The sequence below is a fragment of the Aspergillus ibericus genome (assembly GCF_003184845.1).
Source record: "Aspergillus ibericus CBS 121593 unplaced genomic scaffold BO80scaffold_19, whole genome shotgun sequence".
Taxonomy (NCBI): Eukaryota; Fungi; Ascomycota; class Eurotiomycetes; order Eurotiales; family Aspergillaceae; genus Aspergillus; species Aspergillus ibericus.
Genome location: NW_020292117.1, coordinates 44,985 through 58,044, shown reverse-complemented (window position 1 = coordinate 58,044; position 13,060 = coordinate 44,985). Strand labels below are relative to the sequence as shown.

The following is a 13,060-nucleotide window of genomic DNA, read 5'->3' as shown; positions in this document are numbered from 1 at the left end:
TGTGACTGTACCAATACCATCCGGGCTGCACCCTTTCCTCCCCCAATCCACCTCCCTCCCCCGAGAAGCTCTGCGAGGGGAGTCACGTCCGTCATACATACGCATACACGTACATATACAGAGCCATAGACCTGCTTCTTTTAATGCTCTCCTTCCCCCCCCTTGGCTGCCGTGTCTTCCCGTCTGTCACTCTTCCTTCCCTCCTCCACTTTTCCTAATATCCCTCAATTGGCCTTCACCGTACATACCATAATATCACCTGGAACCGTGATTATTGTCCACAGGCTTTGCATATACACGACGTTGTACAGCAGTTAATAATCCGCAATCCACGCGATCCAACTGGGTTGTGCTGTGGGGCATCTTTCCCAGCCTGGCCAGTTTCCACGCTAAGACTAGGGCCAAACATCGCCTTTGCCCTGTCAAGTTTACCACCTTTTCCTACTCCTCTCCATCATCATCTACTCCAGGGAGGCGACCACCACCCCGACCAGACCCCGGTTTTTCCGCCTAATTCTCGCGTCATTGTCCATAAGCAACCATCTTACCCTGCTATATCTTCCTTTAACCATACCGTTGGACCATTCCCGCCGCGAAAAGTTACGTGACTCGAGACTTGGGAGCTCCTGTCAATAGCGTCAACAAAGTCATATGCCACGATTCTAAGACAACACTTGCCGAATTCCTTCCAAGCACCAGACTATTCGGCTTCAGCAACCCTGCATTTTCTCTGATTGATTGGGGTTGGACACATATTCACGCGTGGTACGTGCAAATCTACCTTCCCGTCGAAGGTATTTGAGCTCCACTGGGGTAATCACTCCTGGAATGCTGACTAGACTCCAACTGCCTGCAGAACCATAGTCTTGCCCGCAACTCTTATCTTCTCCTGTACCCTTCTGAATATCCTTTCTACTTTCTCCCCCTCCTCTCACAATGCCACCTGTAAGTTCCTCACCTCACTACGCGTCCTATCTTGACTCGAACGCGAACTCGATGGGCCTAGAGCTTCATCTGGTACGCGCGGTAGCTAACTACCCAACAGGCTCGGAGTCTGCGTACGAGAGGCACGATGAACGAGAACGATGAAAACGGGCCCTCGACGCGTCTGACACGGGCCAAGGCCGCTGCCCTGTCAGCGGGTGACGCCCCGGCTCCCGCCGCTAAGAAGCCGCTCCAGACGAAGAAGGCCGCCACCACCACCACTACTGCCGGTCCTCAGAGAAGACGTGCCGCCCTTGGAGATGTCAGCAATGTTTCTAAGACCGAGAACGGGGAGGCCAAGGAAGCCAAGAAGCCTGCTGCGACAAAGGTTGGCTTGACATCGAAGGCGACATTGCAGGCTGGTGGGGTTCAAAAGCTCACTCGCAACAACTCATCACGCTCCGCCCTTGGACCTAAGGACAGCAACCCAAAGAAGCCGACCACGGAAACAAAGCGCCCGGGAAGTGGATCGGGCACCAAGCGGACATCTAGCGAAAAGGCGATCCAGGAGAAGGCACTAGAGGAGGAACGGCCACGGAAAAAGGTTGACATCGAGAAGAAGGTCCCCGAAAAGAAGACCGTCACTGAGAAGCTCGCCAACGCGAAGGAGGATGTTAATGTTCCGGTTGATCCCAAGGTTCTGCAAAAGCCCGCTGACGAATATGTCGACGACCTGGATGCCGAAGATCTTGACGATCCCTTGATGGCAGCTGAATATGTTGTCGACATCTTCGAATACCTGAAAGATCTTGAGCTGGAGACCTTGCCCAATGCAGAGTACATCGAACATCAACCTGACCTGGAGTGGAAGATGCGCGGTATCCTTGTCGACTGGCTCATTGAAGTCCACACTCGCTTCCGCCTCCTTCCCGAGACGCTCTTCCTTGCCGTCAACATCATCGACCGCTTCCTGTCCGCTGAAGTGGTCGCTTTGGACCGCCTGCAGTTGGTTGGTGTCGCCGCCATGTTCATCGCATCCAAATACGAGGAGGTTCTTTCGCCGCACGTTGCCAACTTCAGCCATGTCGCAGACGAAACCTTCACTGACCGGGAGATCCTGGATGCCGAGCGTCACATTCTTGCTACCCTTGAGTACAACATGAGCTATCCCAACCCCATGAACTTCCTCCGTCGGATCTCAAAAGCGGACAACTACGATATTCAGACCCGTACTCTTGGCAAGTATCTCATGGAGATCAGCCTTCTGGATCACCGGTTTATGGGCTTCCGTCAAAGTCACGTCGCTGCTGCCGCTATGTATCTGGCTCGACTCATTCTTGACCGGGGCGCCTGGGTAAGTCTTAGTGTCATCGTTTCCTTTCTTGACTAACCGTCTTGATAGGATGCCACCCTGGCGCACTACGCCGGATATGAGGAAGAGGAGATCGACCCTGTCTTCCGCCTGATGATCGATTATCTCCACCGCCCTGTCTGCCATGAGGCATTCTTCAAGAAATACGCCAGCAAGAAGTTCCTAAAGGGTATGTCATGTCTAGCCTTGACTTGAGCCACGGGGTACTAACATGTGACCAGCATCCATCCTTACCCGGCAATGGGCGAAGAAATACCACCACTTGTACATCAACAGCTCGGTGACAGAGCCGTACACTTACATCAAAGACTCGGAATAAATGACACGCGGCTTCCTGGTGACTTAATATCGGCGTCTGGCAGAACGACCGAGGATAGGAGTTTGTTGATTCCATATGATGGTATTTCATTCGTGATGGTATTAGGCACCTCTTGCATATGTTTATGAACGGCATTTTTCTGTTTCGGTTGCGGACGTTTGCATCTTCGTTTCTTCCAGGGGTGTCCGGCGCACATCTGGTTCTGTTCTATTTCTTCATTTTTGGTAGTGCTTGGGTTGTTTCGCACTGGCTCTGATACCTTACATAACCCTTCTCCCGTCTTACCCTGTGTGTGTTCCAGGCGTCGGGCAACTCCAAGGACGGAAATTTACTCGCTTCTTTCACTTTTGGATTTAAATTTCTTGTTCGGCGTCGGCTACACTCGGTCTCTTTCACGCAGCTCCCACGGGACCGGGACGATCTATTTGCTACAACATTATATTGGTCAAAGGCATGCGGGATACATAATGCCATACAGCTGGTCTCTGACGACAAACGCATCGGGGAAGGCCCAGGAGTGAGGGAAGAGAAAAAGACTTTTTGGTATTAGTCGTGGATGTTGAGTTAGCGGGGGCTTCGGATGGGGAGGGATGCAGTCAGTAATGTGCGTTTAAGACGCTTAATTGAGCCTTAACTGCCAGAATTCTCTTCCATAATTTTCATCATACCAATGCCCATCATTCAATATACGTGCCCTATGCGCAGGTGAGTTCAACCGGGAGATGTCCTGATGGTCTGGCCGGCCGTTTGCTGGGAACCGAGGCACCTCGGATCACAACCATTTGTTCCTCCATCCATGCCTTGCGGCCATTCTGCACGGCAACCAAATCGCGAATTCCTATCTGTGATACCCCTGATACTCCTTGCGACGATCGATTCCCTCAGGGTTTCTAAGAGCGCCGCATATTTCTGCACCGTTGCGTTGCTCCCAAGAACGAACCTTATCACTGAGACCCAATACCCAACATCCCTCTCAGCCACCACTTAACCTTCATCCATTAGTATTTTACAACGCCACTACCCACCAACCAACCACCCACCTCTATCTATCTCCCCAAACCATGACAACAACAACACCAACAACCACCTGCCCCTTCTGCACCATCGCCCACACATACCCCCCATACCCCCCAACGACATTCCTCCCTCTGCAGAATTCCTCAAACACCCATAACAATGATACTAGTCACGATCTAAATATAGTTCCGCCGATTGCTACACCTCCTACTACACTAGGTAATGGGGAAGGACAACAAGCCCATCTCATCCTTTCCACGCAACATGTTCTCGCTTTCTTGGATATTATGCCTTTGACGAGGGGGCATGTGTTGGTTGTTCCGAGGGGGCATTTTGAGAAGGTGGGGGATTTGGGGGTGAGGGGGGGGCGGGAGGTATGTTTGTTTTTCACTCAGTCGATGATCTTATAATTGGTAGAGTTAGAGCGGTTAGTTTTGGGTTCTTAGCTTTGGTTTGGTGGATGGGATCTGTGTTGCCTATGTAACGTCTATCTGTTTAGATTGGGTTTGGTTGTTGTTTTGGGGGGCCAACTATGTTTGAATTGGATTATGGGCGATGGGCTATGGCTAATCTAGTATGAGAATAGATCGGGAACTGGCTCCCTATCATCTCTCGGGTCGTGATGAAGGTCCTCTTTGGGGACGGGGATGAAGAGAGGGAGGATTGGTGCTGGAATGTGGTCCAGAATAACGGTATGTCTGTCTTCTTCTTCTTCTTCTTCTTCTTCTTCTTCCTCCCTCCCACTTCTCTCCCCTCTTATCAACATAACATGGAGCTATAATGGATGCTCTTATAACATGTCTTAATGTGGAATGAGGAGTTACGTGCCTGGATGGGTATCTGGCTACCTTCTGGGATATGTACTGATGGGATGAAGGCGTCAGAGCGGCACAGCAGGTCCCGCATGTTCATTTCCATATTATTCCCAGACCGCCTGATCGGCCGGCGGCTACCGGGCCGGGGAAGACACGTATGAGTTATGTTATGTTTGGGCGGGGGCAGAGGGAGGATTTGAATGATGAGGAGGGGGAGGTCCTTGCGAGGTTGTTGAGGGAGGAGTTGGCGAGGGAGGTTCAGCGGGTCAAGAGGGAGGAGGGGGTCGATTTGGAGGGGGAGTTTGGGGTGGTGATGGGGAAGCTTTGATGGTGTGGTGTATAGATGGTGAGTTACTTGCATGGGCTGTATGATGCTTTGGGTGGAGGTATGTTTCATTGCTTTTGTTGATTCTAGTTAAGGGTTTAGATTCGTCATGAGGCAGGACTTTCTGTTCCGGACTTTGAGTCCGTGTCGCGCTGGTTCTTTGTGAAATACTAGCGTTATGTTAGTTTTGGTTATAACGCTGAAAAGGGAGGGGAGATACCTTTCTCCTAAATGCATTCAGTTGATCTGCGTAGACTCCTTCAGCGTCCGTCACTTGCCGACCCTGCGAAACATCCGAGACTTGTCCTTCTGGCAGTCTTCGGTAGGTGATGAGTCGTCGGGACCCTGGGAGACGTCAGTCAGATTCTCATATCTCGTGTCAGGGAAACTAATGAATACGTACAGCTGTAGAACGGTTGAACGGAGATGTTGAGAACCTCTAGGTTCGAGTGCATCGGGACTGGGAGCTCGATCTCGTCGTTTGAAGTAGGCATCCACATCGCCAATCGTCCGTTAGTCACCAATGATCGAACGGCAAAGTCCAAGATATCATTGAGCATGGCTTCGAAGCCGTAGGGCTTCTTAGGTGCAACGTATCCGGGTTGGCTGAACGCATGTTAGCTGTGTTCCCGAGGGATACGTCAAGCAATCATACTAATGAGCCGGCTTTCCATCGATAATAACCTCCTCGCTCTTCAGACCCTCACGCCTCCCAAGAACTCTGAGTCCCTCACGGACACCATAAGGCGGATCACAGACGATGCCATCCAGGAACTGATATGAGCGCAGAGGCGTATTGGTAAGATCAGACGTAAACACATCCATGAACCTGCCCACCATCCCATACTGCTGAAAATTCGACAACACACCCATAGTCCCACCTCTCTCCATCATCTCCTTCCCACGGAAACTCCGTCCATCGATATCCGACCCAAACGTCTCCGCCCCGAAATGCGACATCGCCACCAGGAAACTCCCCGTCCCAACAAACGGATCATAAAAGAGCTTTCCCGGGCCCGCATGCGCCATATTCGCCGTAATGAGCGTCAACTCCGCATCCATAGACGTAGTGCTAATATACCGCCGCTTCTTAAGATCATACTTATTGACGACATCCCGACTGCTATTCGCAATCCAGCGTCCAAAGTAAATCACCTTCGGTTCCTCCCCATGAGGCCGAGGCGTCCCCGGAGAAGACATATCCAATCCATAATCCTCAAAGACCCAGAAATCCTGGTCGGGGTTCTTCATCCGAATAGCGCCCTGGAATCCCAAGAACGAGAAGGACTGGATGATCTGACGCTTCTGTTCATTGCTGCGTTTGCCTGCGAAACTGTCAATGACGAAGCGGAACGATGACTCCTTGTACTGGGCCCAGCGATCCTCTGTCCGCCTGCGGACGTCGGCGTAGACTTCTTCGAAGTTGATGCCTTGGCCCCAGAGTTCGAAAATATCCTTGGCGATGATGCTGCGGCTGATTACCGCGCGAGCTGCTGCTTCATCGGGTAGTCTGACGATGCAGAATGGGGACTGTGGTGGTTCGTTAGTGATGTGCATATAGCATATTAGGGACTGGGATATTTATTGGTGCGGGGAGGGACAATGATCAACCACATTGGATCAGTACCCGTTTCTTTCGCGGGGTAGAATCCCACAAAGCATGAGGATGTTATATCAAAGCAAGCAGAATTTGAGAGTAAAGTAAAATACGTACAGTCTTATCGTAGTATAGAAATTCCACCTCCACGCCCGCCAGGTCAGCCAGCGCCTGGATTTCGGGCTGCCGAAAAGACTCGTGGGCCTGGGCGAAGCGAATCAAATACTCCATCGTGGGCTGCGGTCTCCCTCGCCACTTATTTTATGGACGGATCAATGCTAGGGGAGTTTTGGTACAAAGGGAGATTGGCTTCGAGAGGATCTCGTCTGGTTTCCTCGGGGTGCTGGGTGCTCACTGGCCGTTGGCTGGAACGGAAATGATTTTTCCTGCTGTTCCAGTGGATTGGATGGTTGATCGGGAACCCGCCATCTCTGCCCTTACGGTCATACAACCACCCTCATCTCAGGCACAGCACAGGGTGTTTTAAGATGTTATACATCAAGAATCAAGGGCATTGCGAGAATCATATTAATAACAGTTTATGAGCAGGCTGCTGCTACGCGAGTAAACATAAATACACTGAAACAATATCCATACAAGCCCTGACAGCTATGTATCCGATGAATCGTCCGTCTTACACACCTCCAAGCAAAAATCCGCACAAACCATCCAAGAAAACCCACAGTTACGCCGTCCCTGAAATCGACTGACCAGAGATGGCCTCGACTAAACGCCGCCGCTATGCGCCGACAACCTTAAACACATGTCGTGACTCGTAACCCTCCACTGGAAGCACTTCGACCTTCTCATCCGCTGGAATCATTTCATGCTTCAGTTCCCATCCGGCCCGGCGACAGAGCTCAGACACAACGACGTCGCAGTCGCCCAGAAGATCGATATCGAACTCCGTATGCGATACGGGCTGAATGATTGTCAGTGGAGCACATGAGAACATTTGCAAATAATCACTTACAGTACGGGAGATATATAGCTGAGGGACGGTGCGAGGCAATACGCCTGGAACTTCCGCTACAGGGGCGACCTTCAACGAAGTGCCAATGACAATGACCAAGTCTACCCGGTCACGGTCATGGTGTAGCAGCCGATGGCCGAATTCATCGGGAAGGTCTTCCCCGAAGAAGGTAATGTCAGGCTAGAGACAATTCATATCAGCACATGCAGAGAGTAACAGAGATGTATAAGGCATGGATTTCAACTAACCTTCATGACTCCAGCAGTAGGAATTTCGTAGTCATCATCGGAGCTGTCCCCATCATTGTCCTTTCGGCTCCGGTGGACGCCGTTGCTGTTACGCTTCCGTTTGACCCCTGAATCTTCCGCAAAGATTGTCGGGCAAGAAGTACACTGAGGGATGACCCCCTTCTTGATCTCATCGAATATTTCATCACCCATAACCTTACGCTGACACTTGACACATGTAGCCGTGGCAAATGAGCCATGGCATTGCACGATGTTCTCCGGTAGCACCCCAGCATTGGCTTCGATGTTGTCGATATTCTGGGTGTAGTTGGTCAACAATTTGCCCTTATCTTGTAGTAGTCGGATAAAGGCATGAGTTGGGGAGAACTTCTTCTCGGTGGGCAATATATCCTTTGCGATGGAGAAGAAGATGCTTGGATCCTCGCGGAACACCTGAATGTCAAAGACCTCCTGGGGATCGCTGAGACCCAAATGCGCCAACTGGGAGTAGAGACCAGTGTCCTTTGACCGAAAATCGGGGATCCCAAGGCTGGTAGAGATCTAATTCAATCAGTCAGCATATGTATGCCTCTAATAGGGGCACGGAACCCTGGTTGACATACACCGGCACCCGTCAAAACGACAATGTTCTTGCACTCCTTGAGCAACCTGACCGCATCATCGATAGTATTATACTGAGGAAGTTTGGGTCGCCTGGAGAATTCGCGCGAAATCGCAATAGCCAGTAACGGGTGAAAGGCCTCGTCCGGCGCATCGTCGAGGAAGGCAGGAGGCAAGATCCCGAACGCAGTACACAACTTCTTCGCCGTCACTGTATCTTGACCCAGCGTTTCTTCGACAAATGCGGCCTTGCCAATCTCATGGAGTCGTTTCCGATAAGCGACGGCTTCATCCAAAGTGCATGCATCAGGGACTAGAACAGGGCACGGTCAGTGCGCGCATAGTCAAGACATCATATAGAGTGCTTACCACCCTCCCGAAGCTGCTCGTCGCGCAGGACTTGAATGGCATCTTCGTACAGAGACTGAGTCTCCCACTCGTCGCCCGAGCCGTCGCTGTCGGTCTCATACTCAGACTGGGAGACTTCTCCCTTTGCAGCGGCGATGTTCTCCGTTGCGGTGCCGGCCTTTGATACATCCGCGGAGGCCACCTCGAGCACCGGATTCTTCAACGAGGAGCTCTCCCCGCTGGGGGCTGAAACGAGGTCCATCCTGTAATGGAAGATGGGACACTTCCAGCAACCTAGAACGACTCCTTACTCACATTGAGCTGTTTGCCACGCGAAGTCGAATTGCCGGAATAAATTTGGCTCTGGTTATCTCCGGGGGGAAAGCGGTCGGATCCTACTTTATCCGACGCCGTCTGCTGATGGAAGTGACTATCGCAACTAGTCAGTTCGCTACTGCGGAAGGCTCCCTTGGACTGGCGTAGGTTAGACTGGAAGATATGCCCTTTTATATTGGTATCATGACAAAAGAAGTTTCGTAACAACAGAACATCCAACTTTTATGAGTCAGCCATCTCGTGATCGCTATCGGATTCCACCTCAATGTCCTCGTCCTCCCAATCACCGTCCTCACCCTCCTCGGCCTCATCATCCATCTCCTCGCCTATCTCTTTGTTCATTTCTTGGACCAGTTCCAATGCGTGCTCCTTGAGCCTCTCATCTTCATACTGAATCAGGTCGTACAGGGTCAAGCTTTGCTTGAGCCACTCACGGCTAGCCACGAGCGATGCCTGCCGCCTGGCCTCCGGGGTGTTGTCACCTTCTTCTTCTTCGGCGTCTTTGGGTGCTTGTTGCTTGACAGCCAGAAGCTGCAGACACCATCCTCCAAGATACCATGCCTCCACACTCTGGTCGTCTTCCAAGATGAGGCGTTCCAGCACCTCCAGGGCTTCAAGTTCCATGCCGACCTCCATGAGAAGACGGGAAAGGCTGATTCTTGTCGCGAAGTCGGGGATACTCAAGTCCTCCGGCGGCAGGTCTTTCCAAAGCTCGAGACTCCGTCTAAGTGCTGCTTGGGCCTCCTCTGTTCGTAGCTGCGAAATCCGGATCGATGCGAGGGTTTGTAGGACTTCGGGCGCATTCGGAGCAACAAGAAGGGCTTCCGTGATAAGGGACTCGCAACGGTTTTCTGCATCTTCTTCCCACCTATGAATTGTTAGCCAGCCGTCCCAAGCGGAGGAGCATAGCTCCCAACTTACGAGAGATCGGTCATGTAGATCTCAGCAACTCCGCAAAGGGCATTTGCCATCTTGCCCTTCTTCTCCACCAACTCAAGTGCCTCCTCAGGCCCGGGGTTCTGTTCCAGCTGTTGGATGGTATGTCTGAGAGAAGAGACGCCCTTCTCGAACCACTGAACGCTGTCCTTTCCACCCAGTTCACTCAATTGAGCAAGCCACAGGAACTTCTCAGCGCCTCCTCCCTGAGACTCGGGTATCGTGCCATTCGGGTCAAGCTCGACTGCGTGCAAGAAGTGTTTTTTGGCCGCGTCGATGTTGCCCAGCTCAACGTAGATTTCGCCAACCGTATTCAGTGCCACTAATTGAGATGGAGAATTGGCCGGTGCATTGTTGAGGGCTTGCTGAGCCAATTCCAGCGCAGCATCTGGTTGACCGGTCTGAAGCTGTGTCGCCGCCTGCTCGAGGAGCTTAGTCGGGTCTTCGTTCATCTTCTGTTTCGAAACCGAGCCGCCGGCGCTGAGAACGGACTTTGCGCGAGATTTGGAAGCCTTCTTATTCTGAGGTCTTGACTTTCCCATGGTCTATCGGCTGTAGCAAAATTATATACCAGATGGATTTGAAACGCTAATCAAAGACACAGAAGTAAGAGAAAGAAAAGATTTTATCAATCAGAAAACAAGTACAAAACTTGGAGCTTTAGATTTCGAGAAGGCGGAGCATGGAAATTCCCTTTTTCGGGCGGGACAAATTTGGGCGCTTCCTTATCTGTTTGTCCCGTTTGCATGTGGGATCGCGGCGTCGGTATTCTACTTACCCACCTACGACCGATTTCATTTCCCCAAGCACGAGCCCTCCAACATATAGACCGCACGGCAAAGGACCGCTTTTCCGGTCTGTCCTGTGATACACCATACAACGAGATTCAAGTGTTTGGAGCTTGAATTTCAGTCACTCTTTTGTCCCCATCATCTTAGAACCAAGAATACCCCTCCAGCCCCGCCGGCGGCAGAATTGAAGCAGTATGGGCCGCGAAGACCAGATCGAAGAGCGCGAAGTGCTCGACTCTATTTTTCCCGAAGAGATCACAGGTGAGTCCCATCGCCATAGTCTTCCGGCTGCATTAGACGATGCTATTTGAACCACAGCCCACTGATGAACGTACCTAGATATTTCTGACACCTCATACCGGATATCAATTGCTCTGGAAGCACCCGAAAATGACGTCGAAGAAGCAGAGCAGCCCGTCCTGATTCTGCAAGTCACATACCCGGAAGATTATCCCGATGTCGCCCCCGAACTAGAGTTAACTGCGCCTCCGAACGCACCGAAACACCCCCGACTAGATATCCAGGAGGATCGCGACCAGCTTCTCGAGACTCTGCAACCGACTATCGAAGAGAATCTGGGTATGGCGATGGTATTCACATTGGTTAGTGCGTTGAAGGAGAGTGCCGAACTTCTTATGTCAGAGCGCGTAAATGCCGTTCACGCTGAAAAAGAGCTGGAGGCTGCGAAGAGGGAGGAGGAAGAGAATCGGAAGTTCCAAGGTACGGCTGTTAACCGGGAGACGTTCTTGGAGTGGCGGGACAAGTTTATGAAAGAGATGGAGGAGGAAGAGAAAAGGAAGCGCGAAGAGAAAGAGGCGGAGGAGAAGAAGGCAAATAAGAAGGCCCCGGGCAAGGAAGAGAAGAAGCTTACGGGCAAGCAGCTGTGGGAGAGAGGACTTGCTGGAAGGGCAGACTTTGATGAGGATGAAGAGGATGGTATGCCGGCTGCTGTGGAGAAGATGAAGATAGCTGCTTAGAAGCCTGGTGTCTTTAGATGAGATTCCTAGCAGAATCAAGCCCCCTTCGTGATAAGACCAAGCCACGACTCATTGGTTTCTATGATTCGATCATAATAATGTACATGTGTTTAGTTCGGTCATCAAACATGAATCAAGTTGGCCAAGCTGAGCTCGAGCTGAGTAGTTTCGCTTGATAGCCAGCTGCATACTTGATCATTGAATGGCTTATAAGATTAAGAAATCATATACCTCGCCACTTTCTGCCTTCTTCATAAGTTCGGCCCGTTCCTTCTCCTCTTTTTCGGCCAGTTTGCGCTCTTCGAGGACGACATTCCACATGGCTTCCGCAAGTTCTTTGGTCTTCCTATCACCCTCTGCTATCTTTTCTCGTACCTCCTTCAGAGAAACCTTGACCGCTTCAGCCCATGTAACTTCTTCCTCGTGGCCGGTCAATGCGTCCCATGCATCCTCGTCCTTAGCAAATGGCAACTCGAGTTCCAGCCTCTTTAGTCGCTCCATCCTCTTCCAGCGCCTGTTGAGCTTCGAATTTAACACAGCACTGAGAAATTTCGGCTGTGGCTTCTTGTAGAGCAGGAACGGGAAACCACGCGCATTCACGAGTTTAGGAATTCGGCGCTTCCCAACGACAACTTGTCGAGGGCGTGAAAGAACGGACTCAGCATCCGGATGTCGTCTGACAGTCATATCCCGGTATCGCTTATTCTCTAGTTTCTTCACTTCCTTCTTACTCGGAATCTTAAATCCCCTCGCCTCCGCTAGTGCCTTCAGCCATTCGGCTTTTTGTTGCTTTGCCAATCGATGCTCGCATATTATGGTTTGTATCCGGTGAATGCCATCTTTATTTCCTTGCGACGCTGAGTATAATAGATCGAGGGCCTGTGTTTGCGAAAACCGCTAGGTTTAGATCCTAGATGGATTGGCGCTGAGCCGAGTTCCAACGCACCTCATAGCCTGCTTTCAGGGAATTTGCGGTTTGGGATGGGCTTTGGAGCCCTTTGTATCTCTTGAATCTATGTTGTATATGCGATTTGCACGCATTAAGCTCCGTTGGAGCATCTGGTAGTTTGGCGCATTGCCGGAGAAGCGCTCGGTAGAGTGCTTTAGCTGCCAGGAGTATGAGTTGTTAGTTATTTTCCATATTTGATTCTAGATTTGAACACCGGTCTGACGAAAACTAACTGGCAAAGCGGTGAGCAGAAGAGTACTTGGGTACAACTATTTTGTGCATTATGGAGAAGATAACATTGTCGGCAAGATAAATTTCCTGGACTTTTATCGGAGCCATGTGACTACTCCGACTCCCGAATGATGTCACGTGTGACACGAGGGCGCGGTTGCGCATCCTGGGTCTAGAGTTGAGTTCAACATCTTCGGGGCTTGGCCTTGATAAAGGCTGCATTACTGGATCAACCATACCAACTTGGGCGGAATCGCGCAACTGGCGTCATCTCTTTTTACTATATAATCTAGAACATGCAA

The 13,060-nt window shown here is 51.1% G+C and overlaps 7 protein-coding genes across 7 annotated transcripts; 2 read left to right on the top strand and 5 right to left on the bottom strand.

Annotated features, from left to right (window-relative positions):
• Positions 1–1,072: 1,072 nt before the first annotated feature.
• Positions 1,073–2,615, top strand: BO80DRAFT_355370 (B-type cyclin nimE; the record flags this gene model as incomplete). The annotated part of the gene is made up of 3 exons (XM_025715752.1): positions 1,073–2,278; positions 2,327–2,465; positions 2,518–2,615. The coding sequence occupies 3 exons, from the start codon at positions 1,073–1,075 to the stop codon at positions 2,613–2,615; spliced, it is 1,443 nt and encodes a 480-aa protein (XP_025575329.1).
• A 1,502-nt stretch (positions 2,616–4,117) lies between these two features.
• Positions 4,118–4,979, bottom strand: BO80DRAFT_424972 (uncharacterized protein). The gene is made up of 2 exons (XM_025719411.1): positions 4,510–4,979; positions 4,118–4,324 (listed from the first exon to the last, which is right to left on the bottom strand). The coding sequence occupies exons 1-2, from the start codon at positions 4,842–4,844 to the stop codon at positions 4,204–4,206; spliced, it is 456 nt and encodes a 151-aa protein (XP_025575328.1). The 5' UTR covers positions 4,845–4,979; the 3' UTR covers positions 4,118–4,203.
• Positions 4,861–6,730, bottom strand: BO80DRAFT_381632 (tRNA (guanine-N2-)-methyltransferase). The gene is made up of 4 exons (XM_025716851.1): positions 6,487–6,730; positions 5,428–6,302; positions 5,176–5,378; positions 4,861–5,117 (listed from the first exon to the last, which is right to left on the bottom strand). The coding sequence occupies exons 1-4, from the start codon at positions 6,598–6,600 to the stop codon at positions 4,954–4,956; spliced, it is 1,356 nt and encodes a 451-aa protein (XP_025575327.1). The 5' UTR covers positions 6,601–6,730; the 3' UTR covers positions 4,861–4,953.
• Positions 6,731–7,108: 378 nt separating this feature from the next.
• BO80DRAFT_434665 (putative histone deacetylase SIR2) lies at positions 7,109–8,800 on the bottom strand (the record flags this gene model as incomplete). Its single annotated transcript, XM_025720880.1, has 5 exons — positions 7,109–7,291; positions 7,343–7,522; positions 7,591–8,130; positions 8,193–8,503; positions 8,560–8,800. 5 exons carry the CDS (start codon positions 8,798–8,800, stop codon positions 7,109–7,111), a joined length of 1,455 nt encoding a protein of 484 aa, XP_025575326.1.
• A 296-nt stretch (positions 8,801–9,096) lies between these two features.
• On the bottom strand, positions 9,097–10,352 carry BO80DRAFT_434664 (ACL4 family protein; the record flags this gene model as incomplete). The annotated part of the gene is made up of 2 exons (XM_025720879.1): positions 9,097–9,742; positions 9,796–10,352. 2 exons carry the CDS (start codon positions 10,350–10,352, stop codon positions 9,097–9,099), a joined length of 1,203 nt encoding a protein of 400 aa, XP_025575325.1.
• Positions 10,353–10,595: 243 nt separating this feature from the next.
• On the top strand, positions 10,596–11,672 carry BO80DRAFT_381624 (RWD domain-containing protein). Its single transcript, XM_025716850.1, has 2 exons — positions 10,596–10,862; positions 10,941–11,672. The coding sequence occupies exons 1-2, from the start codon at positions 10,796–10,798 to the stop codon at positions 11,576–11,578; spliced, it is 705 nt and encodes a 234-aa protein (XP_025575324.1). The 5' UTR covers positions 10,596–10,795; the 3' UTR covers positions 11,579–11,672.
• An 84-nt stretch (positions 11,673–11,756) lies between these two features.
• BO80DRAFT_381623 (LYR motif-containing protein) lies at positions 11,757–12,824 on the bottom strand. The gene is made up of 3 exons (XM_025716849.1): positions 12,761–12,824; positions 12,525–12,685; positions 11,757–12,457 (listed from the first exon to the last, which is right to left on the bottom strand). The coding sequence occupies exons 1-3, from the start codon at positions 12,807–12,809 to the stop codon at positions 11,786–11,788; spliced, it is 882 nt and encodes a 293-aa protein (XP_025575323.1). The 5' UTR covers positions 12,810–12,824; the 3' UTR covers positions 11,757–11,785.
• Between the last annotated feature and the right edge of the window lie 236 nt (positions 12,825–13,060).